Source organism: Syngnathus typhle, linkage group LG12 (genome assembly GCF_033458585.1).
Source record: "Syngnathus typhle isolate RoL2023-S1 ecotype Sweden linkage group LG12, RoL_Styp_1.0, whole genome shotgun sequence".
Taxonomy (NCBI): Eukaryota; Metazoa; Chordata; class Actinopteri; order Syngnathiformes; family Syngnathidae; genus Syngnathus; species Syngnathus typhle.
The window spans coordinates 286,555-307,544 of record NC_083749.1 but is presented as its reverse complement, the minus strand read 5'-3'; the positions used below and the strand labels follow the sequence as shown (position 1 = coordinate 307,544).

Genomic DNA, 20,990 nt, shown 5'->3' with positions numbered 1-20,990 from the left:
AAAACGTTTAATATTTAGATGTCACCGAGCAAAACACGGCAGTCACACAGGAACAAATTTTGCCACTCGTCTATTGATATTTACTACAAGTCCCATGATGCCTCACGCAGGAGAAATTGCCGCCCACATTATCTCACGTGACTTTGTCCGACCTATCGGCAGTGTCGTTACAGGCGCAATGCGGTGTTGGGATGTAAGAAGCAATGGCGACGGTCGAGCAGTTCTGGAGGTAAAATAGCCCTATTTGACCGAAGAGAAGCTTCCCAGGTACTTGATGAGACATTTATTCATTTTGTCACGTTGAATGCTTGTATTTAATAAGTATTTTGTAACGGCTCAAGAGGGTGTGAATATGTTTTTCCTCTAGTAGCTGTTAGACACTAGTGGTTGGCACTTCAAACTGAAGTTCCTTGGTCCGGGGTTCGAGTCTCATTTGCATGTTCTCGGCGCTTTCCTAAGTTTAAAAGTATGCTTCCACTGCTGTGGAGAGCCCTCGTAGTCTTATTCAACCATTACACTTTGTTTGTATCTCATAGCAATTTATATTCAAATGTCAAAATGAGTTTTATTAATGACTTAACAATAACGTCCTAGTCCGCATACTTGTGATGGTACATCAATTTGTGTAAGCTAATATTACTCATGAGCTTCGTGTGAAGGTGGTTTGTTGCAGTTGAATATTTTAAGTATTGAACACAGTCCTAATATGTGTGACAGGTTTATCGTTTCGAATCATTTCCGTTATACTGCTTTACCACCCTCTAGTGGCACCGATACAGAAGTACAAAACCCGCCAGGTGGTTGGGGGGGGTTACGTGTTCGTGGTTTTTTGTTATTGAATGAATGTAGATATATATATAATGTTGAAAGTTCCCTGTATAGTGTTTATGGAGTAGTGGAATGCTGAATGATTCCAAACACAGCCCACTATGTGTTTAGTTTGACCCCCCCTTCCTTCTTGCCTAGTCAGAAAATGGAAGGCATGGCCCCTTCCATCATCCCACCATTGTCTGCCACCCCGCTCGCCGCCAAACAGCAGGACGTTCACACCAAGGCGGGGTCCGCCGTAACCCCAGCCTTCCTCTCCAACCTGGGGAGGGCCACCCTGCGCGGCATCCGCAAGTGTCCCCGCTGTGGCGTCTACAACGGCACCCGGGGGCTCAGCTGCAAGAACAAACTGTGCGGGATATCACTCCGGAACGCCACCTCGGGGAACAGGGGGAGCCGGAAGGGTGGCGTGGAGGCGGTCAGAGTGATCATCGACAGCGAGGAGCGAGAGGGGAAGGAGCAGGATAACAACGAAGGGGGCGGTGTTCAGGTTGGTGGGGAATATAAATAACGTATCTTCTTGCATGAGTATTGAATCATCTTAGATATTATTTTCCCTCCAACACAGGTGTTTTCCGTGTGCCACCGAGAACGAGGATCCGCCCAGCTGGGCTTTGTGGGGCTGTCTCCCACCGACACCGCTATCTCCACGGGCGAGCGGCACCCCATGCTGTCTCAGATCAACATGGGCCGCTGCTTCATGCCGGCCTGCAAGCAGGGTTCGAGGTCCGACCGCTCCGAGTCCGGCTTACCCGACACCCTCTGTGTCCATATCAAGACTGCCATCGAGTGCCGCCGCTCCGCCGCCCCTCTGAGCGTCAAGAGCTCTGCCCTAGAGGCATTGACAGCCTCAATGCAGGACAAAGAGGAACTGTGGGGGCTAGCCACCGAGTCCCCGGGGCCCCTGGTGCAACGAGTGTCCAAGGACACGCTGGTGGTCAAGTGCCGCCCCGATTCTGCGCACGCCCTGGGCCTTCTACACCTGACGGTTGGTGGCGGCGTAGGACCGTCCAATGTGGCGAAAGGCGGCAGGAGGACCCGGCGGGCGACGCAGCAGCAGGCGGCATTTCACTGCGCCTGCCGCCCGCAGACGGCTGAGGCGTCGTGCGCCACTGACCACCCAGACCCTTCACACCCCTGCCTGCACTTCTATGCCTGCGTTTGTGCCTTTGCCAGCGATGAGAAACTGGCGTCAGAATTTGCCACCTTTATCAGCTCGGCGACAACAGGTAAGAGTGCTCATCTGATTGGTCCAGCCGTTTAAAGTTGTACAGTACTATATGATGATGACCTCCTCTTCAATAATGCAACATCATTAACCCTGTCACGCCTTTGTCTTTCAGGCATTGTACCTACCCCAACCGGCAAAGTCCTCGTTCCCTGCGAGAGGCCCCCTCCCCTTCCCACGGAACCGCTCAGATATCTTCACAAAGCCAAGAAACCACGCCCGGATGAAGCTCCCTCAGGTACTAGTCCAAAACATCTTATGACTTATTGCTACTTATTGTTCCGTGACTTTTTCCTGGTACTTGAACTGCCGTGTCTCAGCTGGCACTCAGATGGTGGATGAGGGCTCAATGTCCTTGAGTTTCTACCAGTGGTTGGCCGGCGTCACTGAGAGGATTCAGCAAACCATGCACTACCAGTTTGACGGTAGGAAATGTATATATTTTTTTCCCCTTCTTCAAAAGTCCGACGTGACAGCTAGCATGTGGCCGATATTGCACGCACGTCACTGTGACAAAGAGAAGACTTTGGAATCTTTTTTTTTTTTTAACCCCACAGGGAAACCCGATCCTCTGGTATACTACATTCCTCAGCAATTCTTCAATGCTCTGCAGCATCGCCTGTCTCTGGGCTCCAAGAGGCGGCTGCCCAACTTCACCACAGGTGGGACCACATGGTCTGCGTTTTTCACCAGGCTAACTGAAGTTAACTCAAACTCAATGTGTCTCGATGGCTTTAGTGCTGGAGAACAATGACGGCGTCCCTCAGGGCTCCCTCTCCAAATATACTTGGCACATCACCAACCTCGCACTGGTCAAACGCATCTTTGACACGCCTGAGGTAAGACCCCTCGATTCCCACCCGTGTGGTCTGAGGCCTGGACTATCATCGTCTGTCTACCAGTTGCAGTTAGAGCTCACTCAGAGTTTTGTCCGCAACATGGACGGTTCCTACTCCCGCTTTCACTGTCCTCAACCTCCGCCTGAACCTGCGCCGGCGGACGGGATTAGAACGGATAGGACGTTGCCCATTCGGCCCATGGAGCTCCAAACCTTCCTCAAAGTTGGTGAGTTGCTCGTATTCCAATTAGCATTAGCATCCCCAGCATGCACTTGACGTTTGTCTCCGGCCTGAGCAGGGCCCGGCTCGGATGACCCAGAAGAACCCGGCCCCTTTGTCATTGAGTGGACCCCCGACGTGCTCCCACGCTGCCACATGGGCAAGCTGAGGATCCTCTACCAGTTTGGACACCAGCAGAGCGGACAGCAGGCGGAATGTGGAGAGAAGGATGGTCACAGCACAACAGGACGCGTCAAAGGTGAGCCACCGTCTTCAAATAAAAAAGAAACTAAAATATATAGATGAATAAATATAACTAACAAATAGTTAATTAATTAATCTGCCAATTATTTTACTGATCAAGCAACAAAACAGATTTTAAGAATGATCATTTCTATTCATTCATAAATAGGTCATAACAGTGCCGAAAAAGCTCAAACATAAATTGATTATGATTCAATTACTCTTTTGGCTTCATGACCAGTAAAAAGAAGTATTAAAATGTGTGTGGTTTTGTATGGTTAAAGGTTTAAAATCAAGTCTTCCCAGTAAGGTCCTGACAATTTATGGTAGTTTCAGATCTCGCCAGCAGGTAGCGCCACTATCTTGTTCGTTCATGCACTTTGTGTTGACAGTTGGTACTTGATTGACATGTTAGCATGTAGCACATTTAGCTTGCACAATAACTTTGCTGTCAAACTGTTTGTCCGTATGACGATTAAGAATGTCAAAAATGTGACTTAAGTGTTGTCATCAAAGGTTTAAATGATAACTAGCGGTCCATTCTAGAGACAAGTGTCCCTTCCCCCCCAGCCACCGTCCATCTTGTCCACTTTCTCGGTCCTCCATCATGTTATGTCTTCCCGCTTGCTGATTGGCCAGCGCGTTGACCGGCATCAATCATTCAACTACTCCTCCTTTGCCGCTTATTGCGTCATCCATCACAAATGGCGGCCAATCGATGGCGACCCCCAGGTCCTATAATTCTCTTTCCTTCTTCACGCAAAAATAAAAAATGGACATTTGATTCGTGGATTGTACAACTACGTCACGAGCAGACACTTTGCTGTCAGCATCGCTGAGAAATTTCCTGTTAGACTTTTTCTAGCTAAAATCTATTTACCCTGGCATACTTCCCCATCTGATTGGTCACCATTGTTCATGAATGGCCTTCAACGTTTACGACAGGTGTCGTGACGTGTTTTGGGACTGCGTAACGTCTGCTTTACGAGAACCCCTCTGACCGGGCGGTGTTTATGAGGACAGATGGCGGCCATGTTTAATCACCTTCTGTCTGTTTGACATCAAAGTCGCTCATTAAACTCCCTCCTCCGCTTTTTTTTTTTTTTTTAAATAGTAAAATCACTATACTATTCCATTTGCAGGCCGCAGTAAAAGTGTTTTTGCAGGTTGTGTGCGCGCGCATGCACGTGTGTGTGTTTGCGCTAACTGTGCCGTTCTGCTTTATAGCACGCTGTAAAAGTGCCGACACGGGCTGTATCATTTTTATTTGGTTGCTCAGTTAAAGAGGGAGATTACGCTTGTGAATAATGTTTGCGCTAAAGCCGGTTATTTTTCACCCTCTCATATTAGCTCAAAAAACAGCATACTTTAATTCTGCCCAGCAACTTGATGATCTGTTTTTTTATGGCCCAGTGTTTCCATGCTCAATCGAGAAAAGTCCTAAAGGCAGGAATGCGCTCCCCTTGTCATGTGACGGTATTCATCTAAAAAAATGACTGAACAGAAGTTGACTTCTCCCACTCCTGTTGTCAGCGCCTCAATGAGATGCTGACAAATAGATTTAGTTTGTTGGCTTTGTGGAGTGCCACGGCGGGTAAAGAGCCGACTGTAACTAGTACACACTTTTGAGAACATCCCGTTCCGAGATGTGGTGTTGGTCAGGCGCAGTTCCTAAAATAAGTTTGCGGCGAAGAGCGGCGGGATCAAATATTCCCGTTTGGATTTTCCGCTGTAAAGTGGCGCTTCCAGGCTGCCAAGGTCGCCAGCCCAGCGCTGATGTTCTTTTTCTCTCTCGCTCGTCGCTTTCTGTCAAAGCTTCCACCTTCCTCCCAGCGGCGGCTGAGTGACGAGTGTTAATTCCTCTTGGCTTCACGCTGACCTCCATAGTGGCGTGTTTTTACCTCCGGAGGAATCCGCGGATCATTTCATTTGTCATCATTTTCAATATATTGAATTATTTGTATTTGCAGCAAATCTGCGCTGTAATTGGAGTAAATCGGGTCATAGTTTGATCAGAATTGGAGTGAATCGTCATATCATCGGAATAAAATGTTATTGTCGATTAATTGAAGTCAAATGGAGCTGTCGTGACATAAGTCCTTTCCACTTCCTTTGTTCAAGCAAAGCGGCCGTGACACCGACAAAGCCGTCATCGCCGTTTCCACGACAACAGCTTGGAATCCCGTTGCCGTCCTCTTGATCCCCTTCCTCTCATTCGCGCCGGACAGCAAGTAAGGTCATGACCACTTCCTGTCCGTAGACGCGAGCTTTCAGAACGACGCTTTCATGCGCGATTTAGATAGCTGCTCGGACACGAGTTGGACACAAGTCGTCAAGTGCATAGAACTTCAATCCACAAAGTCCAGTTGGACATGAGAATAATAGGTCACAGTAGGTCATAAGGACAGAAGTCTACGAGGACACAAGAATTCCATGTCGAAAAAAAATATGCATGTGCAAGGATGGAAGGACACAAGTACACTAGGATACAAGGATGCTGGGACATAGCCACTAGGACACACAAGTCACTGAGGAACCGAGGTTGGACAGTCCTGGCATTTTCAAGTCTTGCTCTAAAGTCTCAGTTCAGTGCCCCGCGGACTTCACGGACAATCTGGAATGTTTTTGTGTCCCGCCACGAACTCTCCCCCGTCCGGCCTCCTCTCTCGTCTGTTTTTCATCTGCGGCGTTGATTTACGCCGCCGATCCCCTCGCTTCCTGTCGGGATAGATTTATGGGTCCACGAGTGCTGCGTGACCGATTGGCTCGGAGGCGTCGCAGCCACATGCGCTTGGCGAGTGAAAGATGGCAGCTGCGGTGGCTTTTCATGTCATTTTTCTTTCATCTTTGATGTTTTATGGCGTAATCTTTGTGGCAGCAAAAATGCCGCGTCCACTTCGGAGCTGCTGTTTCGGCAAAAACCTGTTTGTCTTTTTTAAGCGTGGATTATAGGGCCATGTAGGCAATTTCTCTTCCAAAGCAAACGAATTTTAGTCCGCCGGCTGCCAACTTAAAACCGTGTCCGCTACACCAATGTCTGACGCTAAGTATCGAAATATTTAATACAAAGTCAACGCAACGGTCGGAACTTCACACACAAGACAGCTCAACTGCGATAATCTCATCATGATCGACTGACCATAGTTTTTCGAAACCACAAAAAAAAAAAAAAAAAAGAAAGGCGAGTCAAGAATGCTGTCAGGGCGCATAATTGCTGGGCCGCCACGGCGAGTACGTTTTTTTTTTTCACTTCACAGACAGCTGTAAACTCATTGCGGCCTGTTGACGGCAACGGACGACGCCCCTCCTCTTATATCGCTGCCTCGCCTGTCAATCAAAACGCACGCGGGGTATAATTTGGCTTTGCTGAGGTAAAGAAGTCAGCCAAAGAACGAAACGCTGTATGCGTGTGAGACGGATCGACAGATTGCGCTTTGACGACGTTGAAATCGTGAAGAAAGTATTCATTGTGCTTCAATGAGGAAATGGCCAGGTCTCTGTGTGAAACTGTCCTGATTTGTTTGAAAGGAAAAGGCGGCGGATAAAAGGCCACAGCCGCCATCTTGGCACAGGAAGTGGAAAATCTGGTCGGCGATGCCGGCATGTTCACTCGGGCCGTGCACCCCCCCCCCCGGGGCAGCGCCACCCTACCCGAGCAGAGCAACCGAACGGCGTTGACGCCCTTGCGATATTTTTCCCCTCCAAGCTTGTGGTTGACTGCTTTTATTGTTTTTGGGAGGTTGTTTGAAGTGTGACAGCTCGGTAAAAGCAGCACATGACGGATTCCGATGAGATGTGTCACGGGAGCCGACTTTGATGTAGAGCACATGATGAAGCTAACGACACGCTAATGATGGCTCTTTTCACAATGAAAGAGTGAAAAGTTCACAAGCCGCCGGCGGTGCGCAGCTGAAATGTAAAGTGAAGGTTTTGACAGGCGCTTGAAATTTGAGCTCACTTGGCTCAGTGCTACTGTCAACCGTGTACTGGATTTTTTTCCTTTTGGGAGGGGGGGGTGCGCTCAAAAAAACAAACTACTGCCACTTTTGTGGGATGTGTGTCCTTGACCCAATGCTAAAAACTGAGCGTCGCCAGGGAGTTCCCCCCCCCCCCCCCCCAAAAGCAATGATTATCCCTGTCAGACTTTTCCCCGCATAAAAGCGGCCCGCCGTGTCTCGCTGTTCCGACAACACAGACGACTCATAAACGTGTTGTAAATGTGTCCGTTTGGGGAGAATACGCACGACCCATCGGGAGGGTTACGAGCTGTAATAAAAATGCTAGTGAAAGGCCTTCATCACAAGGGGAAAGCCTGCTGGGGTTGTGCCCCCCCAAAAAATTGGGGGTGAGGTTTTTCTACTTTCTACATTTTTTTCCCACCCTAAATTTAAGAATGTCGTCAATGGTTGGATTGCCACAAATGGGTCATTTGGATCTGATTTACATTTAATTTGACTTTTCTGCTAATACATAGATTTGAATTATTAGTTGTAGATGACATTCTTTTATTTGCTGAGGGGAAAAAAATGCTTCGAAAAGTACAACGCAGCCAGGAATAGAGCTGGACTCATTTTTTTTGGGGGGGGGGGGGACTATAGAAAACAAACCACGTCAAAACCGTATCGTTACTTGTATCGCTGATATTGCGCTTCGTATCGCCCCGCCCACCGGCTGCTTCGTCACGCCTGCCTCCTCCTGCCTGCAATCGGCTGCAAGAGTGCACGCAGCACAGGCGTGCATGAGGGACTCGTCGGGCTCGGAACTTTACATTGGAGCCGCTCAACATGCACAAGTAAACTCCCCACCCGCGACTCGTCGTTATCCCGGAAGACACCGGCAGGACTGGATGGATTACGCTGCGTCCGATGAAATCTCCCCCTTCGCGGAGAGCCACTGAACGGTGGAAGTTGAGCAACGGGCCGAGCGCCGCACGTCTTCTGTCAGTCGTCGCCTCATCAGGACCTCCGTGCCGTTCGGCAGGCGAGGCGAGACGGCTCGCGGTGCACGTGGTCCAACATGTTGAGCGCGCACACGGGCAACTTGACCCACCCGGAATACTTGCAACCGCTCACGGCCGCCTCTGTCACCATTGAGGTAGGCTGCTTGATTGATTGCAGCAAATAATTAACATGTTTATGGAAAGAATTCACAGACTAGAGATTCCAAGATAATATTTGCTAAAGTTAAAAAGTGCTTGACTTCTTGCATGACATAAATGTCATTTTAAATATTTTACATACTGTAAACTACATTGATAATGTATTTTTTTAAAAGTATGTTTAAAAAAAGTTTGACATTGCTTTTTTGGCTTTGGGCTCAGTAGTAAATAGTTAATTGCAAGATGCTATTTTAAAGAGATGTTTTATTATAAGTGACCCAGTACACAAAGTGAATATTTTAAACATCTCTTGTTGCTTGATTTTAGCTGGACGTGAAGAAGAGCCCTCTGGCTATGCTGGCCCAGACATGCTCGCAGATTGGGAAAGCAGATCCTCCGGCGTCCTCCAAGGAAAGCACCACGCGCTCCAGCTTTAAAGTGGGAGAGCAGCGTCCACCTTTGGCGGACATGTGCAGCTTCAAGCCCTACCTCAAAGGAAGCGGTGGCATTGGTAGAGGTAGCGATGATGAAGTGAGCAGCAGCAGTTTGTCCGAGAAAGTAGGAGTCGAGGCCCTTGGCGGCGCTCGTGGGCACATAGCCAACGCACCGTCGTACGGGCCCCACCCTTTCTCGCCGAGCTGCGGTGAGAAAGGATCCACCCAACGATCAGGTGGCACGACGCCCAACCCGCTGCGCCACTCGCCGAATAGCGAGCGTGAAACTGGAAGCCCGAGCAGCACAAGTAGCGACTGTGGTACGAGCGGCGGACAGTCCCAAAAAGACATTGACGCAAGCAGGCTGACCTCAGAGGGTCTGCACCTCGCCAACTCTGGCCACCCCCGAGCCAGCGCCATCTGCGGCGTGAGCAGCTCAGGTGGCAGCCAATCAGGTTCCGGCCCCGGGCGCCTTACGCCCAGTTCGCCCTACAAGGCGGCTCACCGCCACTTCCCCTTGCCACCGTCCAATGTGGTCTACCACGGCTCAATGGCGGGCACCTACGCTGGCTACCCGCCTCAGTTGGGTCCCAAGCATCCCAGCTCCATCCCACACGCGAGAGCCTCGCCACCTTTCTTCATGCAGGGTCTGTGCCGGGATCCCTACTGCCTCAGCTACCCAAGCCTTCCCCATGTCAGCAGCGGCCCCTGCATCCAAGAGCTCTCAAGTCTCAATTGCAGCTTTCCTTTGGTATACCCTGCCCACCCGCCACACCCGTTCTACTCCTACATATTGCCGAGCAACCCCCACACGTGCAACCGGGAGTCAGCCAGGGCTCCGGGTGACAAGCACTTTACTGCGCCTGATGAGCTGGTTCACCTGCGGGCACACATGGCCATAGAGGCGGACCCCAAGGTTCCGTCCTCGACACCTGCCCGTTGTCTTCAGCACTTGCCCCACTTGAGTGGCTCGGGGGGCTCCGTCCGAGCGCCGCAGAGTATGGGAATAGCTCGCTATCACCCCTACAGTACTTTGCCATCCGGACCCTACACCATGGCCGTGCGCTCTTGGCCAACCACAGGCCCATGCTACCCGCACTATGCCTTCTACAACCAAAGACTGGAACCTCCATCGCATCTGGACTACCAATGATGCCTTCAGGGGATACTTTTAGCTGGGGGACTTTTTGGATCAATGTTGACACCACTTCTTGGTTGCACTGAGGAATTGAGAACTTCAAACCTTGAGCACCCAGTTCATTCGGAATGTACGAGGAAAAAAGAGAAAATAAATCCTTGTACTTTTGCACCCTCATTTGGATTCCCAGAATTTTGTCGACGGTCACGTTACACCCCTCGGGAAATCGACCGTGTCCTTTTTTTATCTTGCTACCAAAGCATACCAGGTAGTAGACTAATTATATTTCTGAGTCTACTTCTTCCTAATCCACAGCAGTTGAATCAATGCTTCTACTCCTTTTTATTGGGAAAGGGGGGGGGGGGGGTTCACTTTAGGGCCTCTGCAGGGTTGTAATGCAGCGACTAATATTTTGTTAAATAAATCAGAAATACGATTCCCACTCTCTTGTCTGTTTTTTCATCGCAGATTCCTCTCAGGAGGGCAACTTGCGCGCCCACACACACTGACTCCATTGTGTGTGTGTCAAGAATGAATAGTCTCCAAAGGACACGTGGGAAGATTTTATCAAGCATCTCTTTGTTAGTCACATGACCATCGCAGCTGGATTTCCTCATGGGTATCTGATCCATATCCGTCAATGTGTTCATTTTCTGCTTTTGTCTCGAAATTTTTTCTTTGAAAAGATAGTTCTTGACCTTCTTAATCCCAGAAAGTGGTACGTGTTCTGTGGTGTCTCCAGGCCTTATCGCTTCATCCATCACTGGGCCCACAAATGAGGCCTTTGAGTGGATGTGGGTGGAGGGGGGGGGGGGGGGGCAGTGCCCTACATAAGAAGCGCCCAGATGTGGGCCGTAATGTTTTGCAACCGTCATCAAGCTGTCATCAGGCAGCCACAAATAAAAAACAAACACAGAAAATATGCAACATGACTCATTGAACAGAGAATTAAAGATACAGAACCAGACACACAGTAACCCTGACTAAAAAAAACATACTTTAGAAGTCTTAAAACCCTAATTTGCAACACTAAACCTTGCTTTAAACCCTAACCCAGGCTCGAACCCTGTTTTTGAAAACCTAAAGCCCATGTCTAAAAGCCTAATTTAATTTCAAATTTGTTCTTTTAAAGTTTAAATATTTACTTTCGCAAGTCAAACAACTTTAGCTTCTTTAAATATTGAAGGAAATAAGAACCTCTACTGTAATAGAAATGAGGTGAACGTTGACTATAAGGGATGATGCTGCCCTCTTGTGGACATGTTGGTCAATCACATTGACGTGGCCCAGAAAGTCGGGGGAAAGTCTGGATTTCTTCCCTTTTTTATTATCATTTGTTGTTCTAATAGTGATTAGAAATTGTGAATAAAGTGTCAAGAAATTAAATTATGGATTTCTTTCCGGCACCCAAAACGCGGGCGGTTTTCAGCGCTCCCGTCGTCTCGCTCCCTTTTTTCGGCCTCTCCTCCGACTCCTCCCCGGTTCCTCCTCCTCCTTTATCCAGCCACTTTTCCCATATTTTCTCCCCTCGATCGGTCCAAATCCCCGGTTACCCGGGTCATCTCGTATGTCTCCTCGCGGCGGTAGCGGGCGGCTACGAAGGAGGGGGAGGACGACACGGTGGTGATGGGCGAGCAGGCCGAGCGACCGTTGACTCCGCCGTGCCGGACGACCGACTACCCCAGCGGGAGTAGGTGAGTTCGGGCCAGCTGGCGCTCAAGTCCCGGTGTGTTGCGCTAACGGACTCACTTAAATTCTGTTATGAGCCACTTGATGAAAAGTTTAGTACTTCCATATTTAAACTTTTTGTGGCAGTTTTGAGGTGGACAACGATGTCCCCAGTGCCCGGAGGAGGCCCACTCACCTCCGTTTGTCAAAATCGGAAGTAAAGAAGTCACCGTCCACTCAGGTGCGTTTCTCCACTTAGACGGACGGTACTTGCGGTTGGACATCCGCTGGTTTACCTGTCCATGGATTTGTTTGGAATACTCCTCTCTTACTCATCATTAAAATTGCATTTAAACATTTTTTTATTTACGTCTGTGGGGGGGATGTGATGGGGAAATGATCAACAAAAATGTTAACATTGAAAACAAATTAATGGGTTCAACATGCCTGACGCAGGTATTCCAGTTGTCTCGTTTCTTTCAGCTTTCCAAGACGAACTTGCAGTTTCACAAGTTGTTCAAGGAAGTGAGCAGGGACGAGGCGCTCACGCAAAGTACGTCTGCCACCATATTGGAAAAAAACATTTTTTTTTTTTAACATGTTGATTGCTTGACATTGCCAGGTTACACATGCGCCTTGCAGAGAGACATCTTATATCAGGGCAAAATGTTCGTCTCCCCAAACTGGATCTGCTTCCACTCCAAAGTCTTTGGCAGGGATACGAAGGTATGGCGGGCGCTCTCGCAGAAACTAGCTTAACAACTCAAAAACCTTCTCTGTAGATCGCCATCCGGGCAGCGTCTGTGACATTCATCAAGAAGACAAAAACGGCTCTGCTGGTGCCCAATGCCCTGGTGATCGAAAGCACACGGGAGCAGGTAATACCACCGAATGAGAGTGTCATAGGAGCTCTGGAAAAAATTCATCTTAACTTTAGCCCAGGTTGTGTTTTCCCAGCACGTCTTTGTGTCCTTCCTGTCCCGGAACACCACCTACAAGTTTCTGAGGTCCGTGTGCGTCCATCTGGAGGTCAGTTCAAACAAACACATTTTGTGTGGGGCCTAAAAATTGCCCCGTCATTATTTGAATAGCTCGCATCAAGTAGAAAGCCCGGACTTGCTAACGCCTGACAACTTTTCAGGTGGAGAAGACGTGCGGCAGTCATGTGGCCTCCTCCTGTGAGAACGGCTTTGGAGTCAAGCGCCCACCATCTCTTCCTCTGGTCTGGAATGTTTTTTGTTTTCATCTATAGAAAGCGAGGCCCTTGTTCTCAGCAGTAGTGCCATTGTATATGTTCCTGTGCGTGCTCTGCAGGACTTGGCCCGGACCTTCTCTGATCTGGACGGCGTGGTGCGACAGAGGCGACAGGAAATGGAGGCGGAGAGCAGTAGCAGCTCTGGATCGCAGACTCCGGATTGTGACAAAATGGCCGGTGGGTGACGGAACATGGATGAGGTTGCGAAGGCGCGGCGGGTGTCAGGTTTCGCGCAGACTTGTTGACAAAACGTTTGAGTAAATAGCAAGTGAGAGTTTAGACTTGCTTGGTTTGACAAGCATTTCCGAAGGCTCGTCCTGCTGCTTTGCAAGGCAGAATCCTGCGTTAAACATTTCTTTGTCAACAGAATTCGCCAGCGTCCCCAACACTTTTCTGAGCAGAGAGGTGTCTGTGCACGCAGACGTGCACCTTCAGCCAGGCCAAAAGAGCCGAGCCAAGAGCGGTACTGTCACGCTCGTTTGTCTTTCGTTTTGGTGTACAAGGGTGTGTCGACTTTTTCTTGTCGCTGTAATTAATGCGATCCGTCCTCAAGGCCGGAATTTTAAAACGTATCTGTTTTGCCACAAAGGGCCATCGAAGTCTGTGGCGGGGGCCACGCAAGCGGACAAAGCCTGGCCTCACACCACCTTGCTCCCCGTCCTGCTCATCTATTTGTTCTTGTGAGTGCTCCGTTCACCACGTGCAACACGAGAGGCCATTGTTGTCCAGGTTGTTTTAAGACGCTTGTGTTTCCTCCATAAACAGAGTCGGCGTCCTGGTGGTGTCCTCGTGTTACATGGCTTTGAAGATGGCGGCCCTCGAGCATCGCTTGAATGTCATACTGTCCGCCCGGGATCGTGTGCATGCAGGGTATGAGGATCCAAAAAGAATTTTTGGGAAGATTTCAACCATCGGCATGGAAGATAGTTTCACTTTGCGGTATGGAATTTGGAAGGCATGTCCATCATGAGTAGATCCACAAAAAAAGTAGCCGTGTCTGAAAAGCGGCCATTTTAGAATGATATTTGCTATCTAGAGATGTTCTAGAGATTTTACCTGATTGCTCCCAACACATACAAAATTGCCAAGAATTAGATTTTCATTATTGCATGAAATATGACTCCCAATTGCTTTGCAGAAACACAGTGACTGTCCAGGATGCGGAGATCTTTGGTGAGCTCTCCGCCAGCCTGCTTAAACTCGAAAAGGTTTGTGCGGATTTTCTTGAATGAGTTCAAATGTTGTTTTGGCGTCACACTGTTACTGTGTGTATGCTTAGATTCAAAGAAACCTTCGGAAGCTTCTGGAAGACACCTAAAAAAAAGATGATGATGCGACCAATCATCTTCAGGATCATGGACTCCAGCAGGCAATGTAGTATTGATCACCAGTAGTATTCAAGCACTTTCAAAAAAGAGGCTCCACAGTTTGTACTGTTTTTATGTAACTTTTAAAAAAGTGCCTTTAAATTATATTTATGTATATACTCGTATTTTAAAAATTACTCCGATAGCTTGTCCATGCTCTTTCACATATATTTTTATACCAGCATTTCTTGTCCAAAACTCCAGTCTGTCATTTCTGAATAATCCCCATTGTAGATTATATTTTGAAAATTAATTTACAGTAAGGAATTAAATCATTTTGAGTGCAACTTTATGTAGTGTTTTTCATACATTGTTCAGTTCTGTGCTCAATGTGTCTATTAAAAGTGTCAGAGGGGTGGGTGGTGTTTATAAACAGAATATAAATGCCTCAAAGAAATACAACTTTATTATCACAACAAAGCGATATTAGTTTCAGGAAAAAAGTGACAAAATTAGACTGCCTTTTCGATTAGCTATTCGCAGTTCCTTTCCTCCGCCACTTTTGTTTTGTCATTTTTGACTCGCGCGTGTGTCATTTCGCCCATCGTCAGCCCCGCCCCCGTGTTACGTCACCGGTGGTCGTGTTGAGAGGGAAGCAATGGCGTCGCTGGACGAAAACAGCCGCCGCTGCCGGAGAGCCCGTCCGTGTTGTTGTTATGTGGCGGATGGAAGAAACCCGCCTTCGTCGCGCCTGTAAACAACGTCGAGTCGAGTCTCGGGACAAGGACAGCCAGGCCATGGCTGCTCATTAAGACAAGGAAGACCGGAGCGGGCTGCTGGTAAGTGCGGGGGTAGGAGGGGGGGGGAGTTCCGCCCCCCCCTTTTCTCTCTCTCTCCTCCGGGTACCACTTCTCTTCCTCTTCTGACTCGAGGATGCTGTGACGGCTTAGCAACAAGGAGACAATGGAGGCGAGGCAGGGAGGCAGCAGCCAGCCAGTCAGTGGATCGTCATGTAAACAAAAAGGCCGCGGGGGCCTCGCTGGTAGATGCTAGAACGATGCTAGCAACACAATATTGGGCTCCATTTCCTCAGTCCTTACATTTAAACGCCAGGAGCGTAATTCAATCGGGACAACTTTATTGATACTTCTACACGTGATATTGAACAACAAATAACTAGGGATGGGAAATTCCAACAAATTGGAAAAACGGTTTCATATCAGATTTTCCTGACTTTTTCGCGATGATGCAAAATTGAACGACCACGCCGTCTGCCCTACCTAGGTGTGAACGCTTGTGATTGGACAGCATGGCCGCCCAGGAACCATCGCCTCCCTCGTCCATGGAGAGCAACAAGCCGGGCTTCCCTAAGAAGATCCTGGGCAACAAGCTGGAGGACAAGCACCTGTGCAAGTGCTGCCACAACATCCTCAGACGACCCTTCCAGGCGCAGTGTGGCCATCGCTTCTGCTCGTACTGCTTCAACCTGGCCATCAGGTCGGCAAGTCGTTGGTTCAAATTGGAAATGGAGAAAATAATTTCTCGTAGGTCCGTTCATACTAGACATGTTTTGTCGTTGCAGTAACGGACCGCAGAAATGCAAGGCTTGCATCAAGGAAGAAATTTTTGAGGAGACCACATCAATCCTGAAACAAGGATGTGTGAGTACCATTACATATGTTTGACATTTATTTAAATACATCTATTTGATTTAAACACGCATTTTTCGTTTCAAAGGCTTTTCCCGACAATGCGGTTCGGCGAGAAGTGGAAAACCTCACGGCTGTCTGTGTTAATGAAAGTTGCTCTTGGAGAGGGTCCATCAAAGAATATGAGGTGAGTCACAAAAGTCGGGGGAAAGTGAGCTGAAGTTCACTGAGCGGTTCGGTTCTGTTGGTCTCTTCTGGTTGGCGGATATAAAATTGGATTTTTTTTTGCGTGTGCACGTGTCAGATGAGCCACGAGGGCAAGTGCGAGTTCATGATCGTGCCGTGCCCTTCCTGCAAAGAGCGCATTCGCTTCAACGAGCAGGAGCGGCACAGTGAGCGCGAGTGCCCGGAGAGGACGCTCAATTGCAAGTACTGCAAAGAACCTTTTCACTTCAAGAACATCAAGGTGAGCAAAGAAAATTTCAAAAATAAATACAAAGCATAATACTCAATAGACTTCTCAAAGCGATGAATTGGCTCATGATTGCTCACCAGGCCCACGATGAGATCTGCCCCAAATACCCGATGATCTGCGAGGGCTGTGCCAAAAAGAAGATACCCAGAGAGAAGGTGAGCTTGAGGACAGTGCTCGTCTCTCCAACTCATCCCACAACTGACACTTGTCACATCTTCCAGTACGTGGACCACATCAAGTTCTGCAGCAAATTCAGGATGCCGTGTCGCTTTCACGTGGTGGGCTGCGACATGTCGGTGAGTCACCTTTTTGATGGCTCCTTTATTTTGCTCTTCAGACTTCTTAAGTCACTTCCGTCGGCAGGTGGAGAAGGAGAAGACCCACGACCACGAACGGGCTTTTGCCTACGAACACCTCAACCTGCTGCTGCACTACATTATGGGCATGAAGGTGAGCATGGAGGGGCTGCAGCCGCAGGGTCTGGAGGTGGCGGGACACAAACTGGTGGAACTGCAGCAGTCCCTCCGAGAACTGGAGGCCCGGGTCTCCCAGCTCAGCACCACCTCCTCCGGGCCTCCCGTGCAGGGAGCCGCCGCCTCCTCGTCCTCCGGCTCGGGCCCGCCGGCACCGGCTCCCCTGCCCCCGCCTCCCACCTTGGCCCCCACCCTGTCCGTGTCTACCTCCTTCACGCCGCTGCCCAGCTCGGTGGGCGCGGCCCTGGAGCTGCAGCTCCACAGCGAGAAGACCAAGGTCGTCGAGCTGGGCCGCCGCTGCACCGAGCTGGAGGTGAAGGCGGGCACCTTTGAGAACGTGGTGTGTGTCTTGAACCGAGAAGTGGAGCGCTTTGCCACCACCATGGAAGCCAGTAACCGCCAGCACAAGCTGGACCAAGACAAGATCGAAGCTCTGAGTAACAAGGTCAGCCTGCCGGTGGCGTTTGGAGGGGGATCGTTAAAACGGGAATTCTGAGAAACGCTCTTGCAGGTGCGGCAGCTGGAGAGGACGGTTGGCCTGAAGGACCTGACGGTAGCAGAGATGGAAGGTCGGCTTCGGGAAATGTCCGCTTCGACCTTCGACGGCGTCTTTGTGTGGAGGATCTCCGATTTTGCTAAAAAGAGGCAGGACGCCGTCGCCGGTCGCGCTCCCGCCATGTTCTCGCCAGGTAAGAAAATAGTCAAGATGATTGTATAGAACAGGAAGCCCAAATCCTGCCTGGTTCCTTTGCAGCCTTCTACACCAGCAAGTACGGCTACAAGATGTGTCTGCGGATCTATCTGAATGGGGACGGGACGGGGCGCGGCAGCCACTTGTCCTTGTTCTTTGTGGTGATGCGGGGATTGAGCGACGCCTTGCTCAAGTGGCCCTTCAACCAGAAGGTCCAGTAAAAAAAAAAAAAAAACAATCATCCATGAGAGAGACCCGCCCATCACGATCTTGTGGCATCTCAGTCAAGACTAAGCTTTTCTCCCCTTCAGGTGACCCTGATGCTTCTGGACCAGAGCAACCGGGAGCACATCATCGACGCCTTCCGGCCCGACGTCACCTCGTCATCTTTCCAGCGCCCGGTAAGCGAGATGAACATCGCCAGTGGCTGCCCGCTATTTTGCCCGTTCTCCAAGCTGGATGCCAAAAACTCCTACATCCGCGACGACGCCATCTTCATCAAGGCCATCGTGGACCTCACCGGGCTCTAGAGGAGGCGGAGCCACGCAAGGTGCTCACTTTTCATGACCAGACCACCGGGGTCTTCATTTAAGCTCCGAGGCAACCCCTCCAGGCTGCCGCTATACAGCGTCCTTCTGCCGCTTTGGTGGGTTACAAAGGTGTGCCCGGGCGCCGCTTTTATTGCGGTGAAAATGTCCGCCACCTGTTTGTTTTGGACGCGGCACGAGTAGGACGACACCCGATGGGACGCCAAGGACTGAGCGGGAAAGTTGCGCGTCGGCTTCGGGGTTATCATCGTGGCTAATTCGATGGAGGGGGGGGGGGGGGGTCTTCTGCTTCTTTGTCTTGAGATTGTCGTTGTCGTGAGCCTTTCTGGTCTCGTGTTGAGTAAATTTTGCATAGACGAACGTGGAGTTGTGTGATCAACAAGGCTTCCCCCTTTTGTCCCCTCGGCGCCATGTGCATGCTCGCTGGCGTCCGATGTCCACTCAAGTTTGAAGAGGACGCCGTGGTTAGTTGTTTAGATTACAGTGGTTCTCAAACTGCGGTCCTCGGACCCCTGGGGGCGCATAGCCAGTAACATACTTGATTCACCTCTCAGCACCACCATCAAGATGGAATTATACAAACCATGAACTAATTATTTTAATCTGTCAATCATTTTGTCAATCAATTGATGAAGTGGCAAAATGGCCGCCCTCTGAGATAGTAAAAAAAAATACAGGATGAATTTGCTGCTTAATTCCTATTCCACAAACGCCATTGTAATCGGAATGCCGTGTTTAGACTAGTGAGGGCGCATAAAACATTTTGTCAACAACATTTTTGGCTTGACGTTCCCTTTAAGTTTGGCAGCCATTTTCTTCATATTAGCACCACGCCTCAACTGCGACCAATGAGTATTGAGTTAAACTGAGTGAATTTGGTTAAATGCATCCTTGTAAGGGGTCCGTAGCCCCTCAAAGTTTGAGAACCCTTGATTTAGAAGCAGGCGTTCCTTTTTATGTAAAGTTTGTGCTCGTTCCGACTCGGGTGGGGGTGGGCGGTTGTGACCGGGGCTTTGGTACATCTGTGGAAGATACAGTGGAGTTAGCGAGGTGTCCGAGGCGCAGGCCTGACATTGTGTTTTTTCTTGAGTCCCCCCCCACCCCCTTCCTCGCGTTTGCACTCGCCGGCCGGCATTTCGACAGGTGGCGCTGTTCCCTCCCCTCCCACGCCTGCCCCCCGCTCACCGAGAGAAGGAACGTTGTTTTCTTGTACGTCCGATACGTGATGTGTGCGCTGCTAGCCGAGCTGGCGTCCCGATATGATTCTAATAGTGTGTACTGTTTTGTTGTGTACAGAAAGAGATGCTCAACATTGTTGTACAGTGAACCCTGACTATTCACGAGGGGGGGGGGGGTCAGGACCAAGAACCGTCACAAATAGCTAAAATCGGCGAACAATACTCACCCCCCTTCCCCGCTACTTTTTTCTAACGATGGTCCTCAACTTACTTCAACATAGTTCCTCGGCACCAAGATGGCAGCATAGCACTACTTTTGTTTAAATGAAGCAACCCAACGAACATAAATCCTCCACACCAGGATGGCGGCGAAGCACTACTTTTGTCTGAGTGAAGCGCCTCCACTCGCACCAATAGGCAGGGGTTCACTGTACACTGACTTGGGGGTGCAAATGTATCGAAATTGCTCCCGTTGCGCTGACTTAATAGCCACTCAAGCTTGCGGGCTTGGCTGATTTTTGACTCTCTGGAGGGGTCCGCTGGCCTGTTTTCAAACCAGTCTCAACCAGTATTGAAGCCTCTCTGTGCATGGGAGACTTTAATTGGTAGATCACGTCAAGCGGCTCCACGCCGTTGTGGCCGCGTTTATTTCTATTTGTTTGGAGGAGAATACGGTAGAATAGCTATTATGTTATATCCGGCTGTGCCCGTCGCAGCCTATAGTTGTTAAAGCAATGTATAAATATGTATATTTCATATCATAAATCTATATATTAAAGCGCTATATCCGTGTGGATGCTCACAAGCTGTTATAATAAAAATAGTATTACCGAATACCCTAATAATTCTATATCTATATATCAGTTTTTTTTTTGTTTGCTAAAGATGGTTTAAACAGGCCAGAGCTGATTCCGTTGGCGCATTGCAAATTCTTCTCGAGTGCAATATGACATTTTAAGGGTTTACAGGGGTTACGCGTGACTTATTTAGCGCTATTTGTTTACACTGCGCCAAGCAACTTTGTACTTTTCCCATATAAATATGGTTGCGAAGCCAGCGGAAATGACGCAAATGACTTTTCATCTTGTGCTCTGTGTGGGTTTATTAGATTCTTAGCTGCAGAAAAACAAGCATGTAAGTAGTCCCATTTCCAGTGTGAGAAAAGGAAATAATAAGCTTTTGTGTTGTGCCAAACTCAAAATATTACCTCCATGTTGTATTGCAAGCTGTTTTATTTGTGTGTTTATATGCTTCGACATGTGTTGCCAAATTGTTATTTCAACTTGAGCTGCTGTTTGTGTGTGCGTATGCGTGTGTATGGGTCACTACTAGTGCTCGAGGATATTTTTTTAAAAAAGTGCCCACTAACAAAATGTCCACATATTTACTCCCATGTAATCTGAATGTAAACCCTTTACACCATTGAAAGAAAACACTCGTGTGCGTGTTAAATGTGATGCAGTTGACTGGAAACAATTATTTGTGCACTTTGCCATTAATTCCATGTTCAAACAGGGTCTTTTTATCGGTGTACCTTGAAGTGAAGAGCCATACAAATATTCCGCTGTTGACATTTGATGTGTTTTAACGCTCAAAAGAAACTCGCAGTCTGTAATAAAGTTTGGTGATTTGACCACGCTTTATTGTTCCTTTTTATTTTGGATGAACTTTTCAGCTATAAGTTAACAACCAATGAGCGCAAAGGACACTTTCTAGAAC

General features: G+C 48.9%; 4 protein-coding genes across 13 annotated transcripts; all 4 read left to right on the top strand.

The window, feature by feature from the left end:
* The first annotated feature begins 166 nt into the window (after positions 1 to 166).
* lg12h2orf42 (linkage group 12 C2orf42 homolog) lies at positions 167 to 11,413 on the top strand. 4 transcript variants are annotated; one of them, XR_009716390.1, is made up of 11 exons: positions 167 to 267; positions 967 to 1,318; positions 1,397 to 2,057; positions 2,172 to 2,294; positions 2,377 to 2,481; positions 2,614 to 2,718; positions 2,795 to 2,895; positions 2,959 to 3,121; positions 3,194 to 3,373; positions 5,479 to 5,588; positions 10,496 to 11,413. XR_009716390.1 is itself a non-coding variant. In XM_061293293.1 (10 exons), exons 2-10 carry the CDS (start codon positions 974 to 976, stop codon positions 10,534 to 10,536), a joined length of 1,824 nt encoding a protein of 607 aa, XP_061149277.1. In that variant the 5' UTR covers positions 167 to 267; positions 967 to 973; the 3' UTR covers positions 10,537 to 11,413. The 4 variants fall into 4 exon arrangements, 3 of the variants coding, with proteins under 3 accessions (XP_061149277.1, XP_061149280.1, XP_061149278.1); XM_061293293.1 differs by lacking the exon at positions 5,479 to 5,588; XM_061293296.1 differs by lacking the exon at positions 10,496 to 11,413 and having other exon boundaries at positions 5,479 to 6,604.
* Positions 8,026 to 10,204, top strand: LOC133163423 (zinc finger protein 703-like). Its single transcript, XM_061293298.1, has 2 exons — positions 8,026 to 8,451; positions 8,783 to 10,204. Exons 1-2 carry the CDS (start codon positions 8,374 to 8,376, stop codon positions 10,040 to 10,042), a joined length of 1,338 nt encoding a protein of 445 aa, XP_061149282.1. The 5' UTR covers positions 8,026 to 8,373; the 3' UTR covers positions 10,043 to 10,204.
* Positions 11,414 to 11,506: 93 nt separating the features above from the next.
* On the top strand, positions 11,507 to 14,604 carry LOC133163424 (GRAM domain-containing protein 2B-like). 7 transcript variants are annotated; one of them, XM_061293305.1, is made up of 13 exons: positions 11,507 to 11,721; positions 11,843 to 11,936; positions 12,179 to 12,248; positions 12,318 to 12,421; positions 12,478 to 12,573; positions 12,653 to 12,724; positions 12,837 to 12,917; positions 13,010 to 13,127; positions 13,318 to 13,413; positions 13,540 to 13,630; positions 13,716 to 13,820; positions 14,089 to 14,158; positions 14,230 to 14,604. In XM_061293305.1, exons 1-13 carry the CDS (start codon positions 11,654 to 11,656, stop codon positions 14,266 to 14,268), a joined length of 1,104 nt encoding a protein of 367 aa, XP_061149289.1. In that variant the 5' UTR covers positions 11,507 to 11,653; the 3' UTR covers positions 14,269 to 14,604. The 7 variants fall into 7 exon arrangements, with proteins under 7 accessions (XP_061149289.1, XP_061149286.1, XP_061149285.1 ...); XM_061293302.1 differs by having other exon boundaries at positions 13,716 to 13,889; XM_061293301.1 differs by having other exon boundaries at positions 12,638 to 12,724; positions 13,716 to 13,889.
* A 132-nt stretch (positions 14,605 to 14,736) lies between these two features.
* On the top strand, positions 14,737 to 20,909 carry LOC133163422 (TNF receptor-associated factor 2-like). The gene is made up of 11 exons (XM_061293297.1): positions 14,737 to 15,096; positions 15,542 to 15,754; positions 15,840 to 15,918; positions 15,995 to 16,093; positions 16,211 to 16,372; positions 16,462 to 16,536; positions 16,603 to 16,677; positions 16,745 to 17,299; positions 17,366 to 17,543; positions 17,609 to 17,757; positions 17,857 to 20,909. The coding sequence occupies exons 2-11, from the start codon at positions 15,567 to 15,569 to the stop codon at positions 18,073 to 18,075; spliced, it is 1,779 nt and encodes a 592-aa protein (XP_061149281.1). The 5' UTR covers positions 14,737 to 15,096; positions 15,542 to 15,566; the 3' UTR covers positions 18,076 to 20,909.
* The last annotated feature ends 81 nt before the right edge of the window (positions 20,910 to 20,990 follow it).

What these genes read in the sequence shown, in the direction of transcription:
- LOC133163424 (XM_061293299.1), top strand. Translation starts at nt 11,654, where the DNA reads ATGGGCGAGCAGGCCGAGCGACCGTTGACTCCGCCGTGCCGGACGACC. An exon ending in GCCCACCATCTCTTCCTCTG is followed by an intron (nt 12,918 to 13,009) that starts GTCTGGAATGTT and finishes CGTGCTCTGCAG; the next exon opens with GACTTGGCCCGGACCTTCTC. An exon ending in CTGCTCATCTATTTGTTCTT is followed by an intron (nt 13,631 to 13,715) that starts GTGAGTGCTCCG and finishes CTCCATAAACAG; the next exon opens with AGTCGGCGTCCTGGTGGTGT.
- lg12h2orf42 (XM_061293293.1), top strand. Translation starts at nt 974, where the DNA reads ATGGAAGGCATGGCCCCTTCCATCATCCCACCATTGTCTGCCACCCCG. An exon ending in ACGAAGGGGGCGGTGTTCAG is followed by an intron (nt 1,319 to 1,396) that starts GTTGGTGGGGAA and finishes CCTCCAACACAG; the next exon opens with GTGTTTTCCGTGTGCCACCG. An exon ending in GCTGCCCAACTTCACCACAG is followed by an intron (nt 2,719 to 2,794) that starts GTGGGACCACAT and finishes CGATGGCTTTAG; the next exon opens with TGCTGGAGAACAATGACGGC.
- LOC133163423 (XM_061293298.1), top strand. Translation starts at nt 8,374, where the DNA reads ATGTTGAGCGCGCACACGGGCAACTTGACCCACCCGGAATACTTGCAA. An exon ending in CCGCCTCTGTCACCATTGAG is followed by an intron (nt 8,452 to 8,782) that starts GTAGGCTGCTTG and finishes GCTTGATTTTAG; the next exon opens with CTGGACGTGAAGAAGAGCCC.
- LOC133163422 (XM_061293297.1), top strand. Translation starts at nt 15,567, where the DNA reads ATGGCCGCCCAGGAACCATCGCCTCCCTCGTCCATGGAGAGCAACAAG. An exon ending in GGTCCATCAAAGAATATGAG is followed by an intron (nt 16,094 to 16,210) that starts GTGAGTCACAAA and finishes TGCACGTGTCAG; the next exon opens with ATGAGCCACGAGGGCAAGTG. An exon ending in TGGTGGGCTGCGACATGTCG is followed by an intron (nt 16,678 to 16,744) that starts GTGAGTCACCTT and finishes TTCCGTCGGCAG; the next exon opens with GTGGAGAAGGAGAAGACCCA.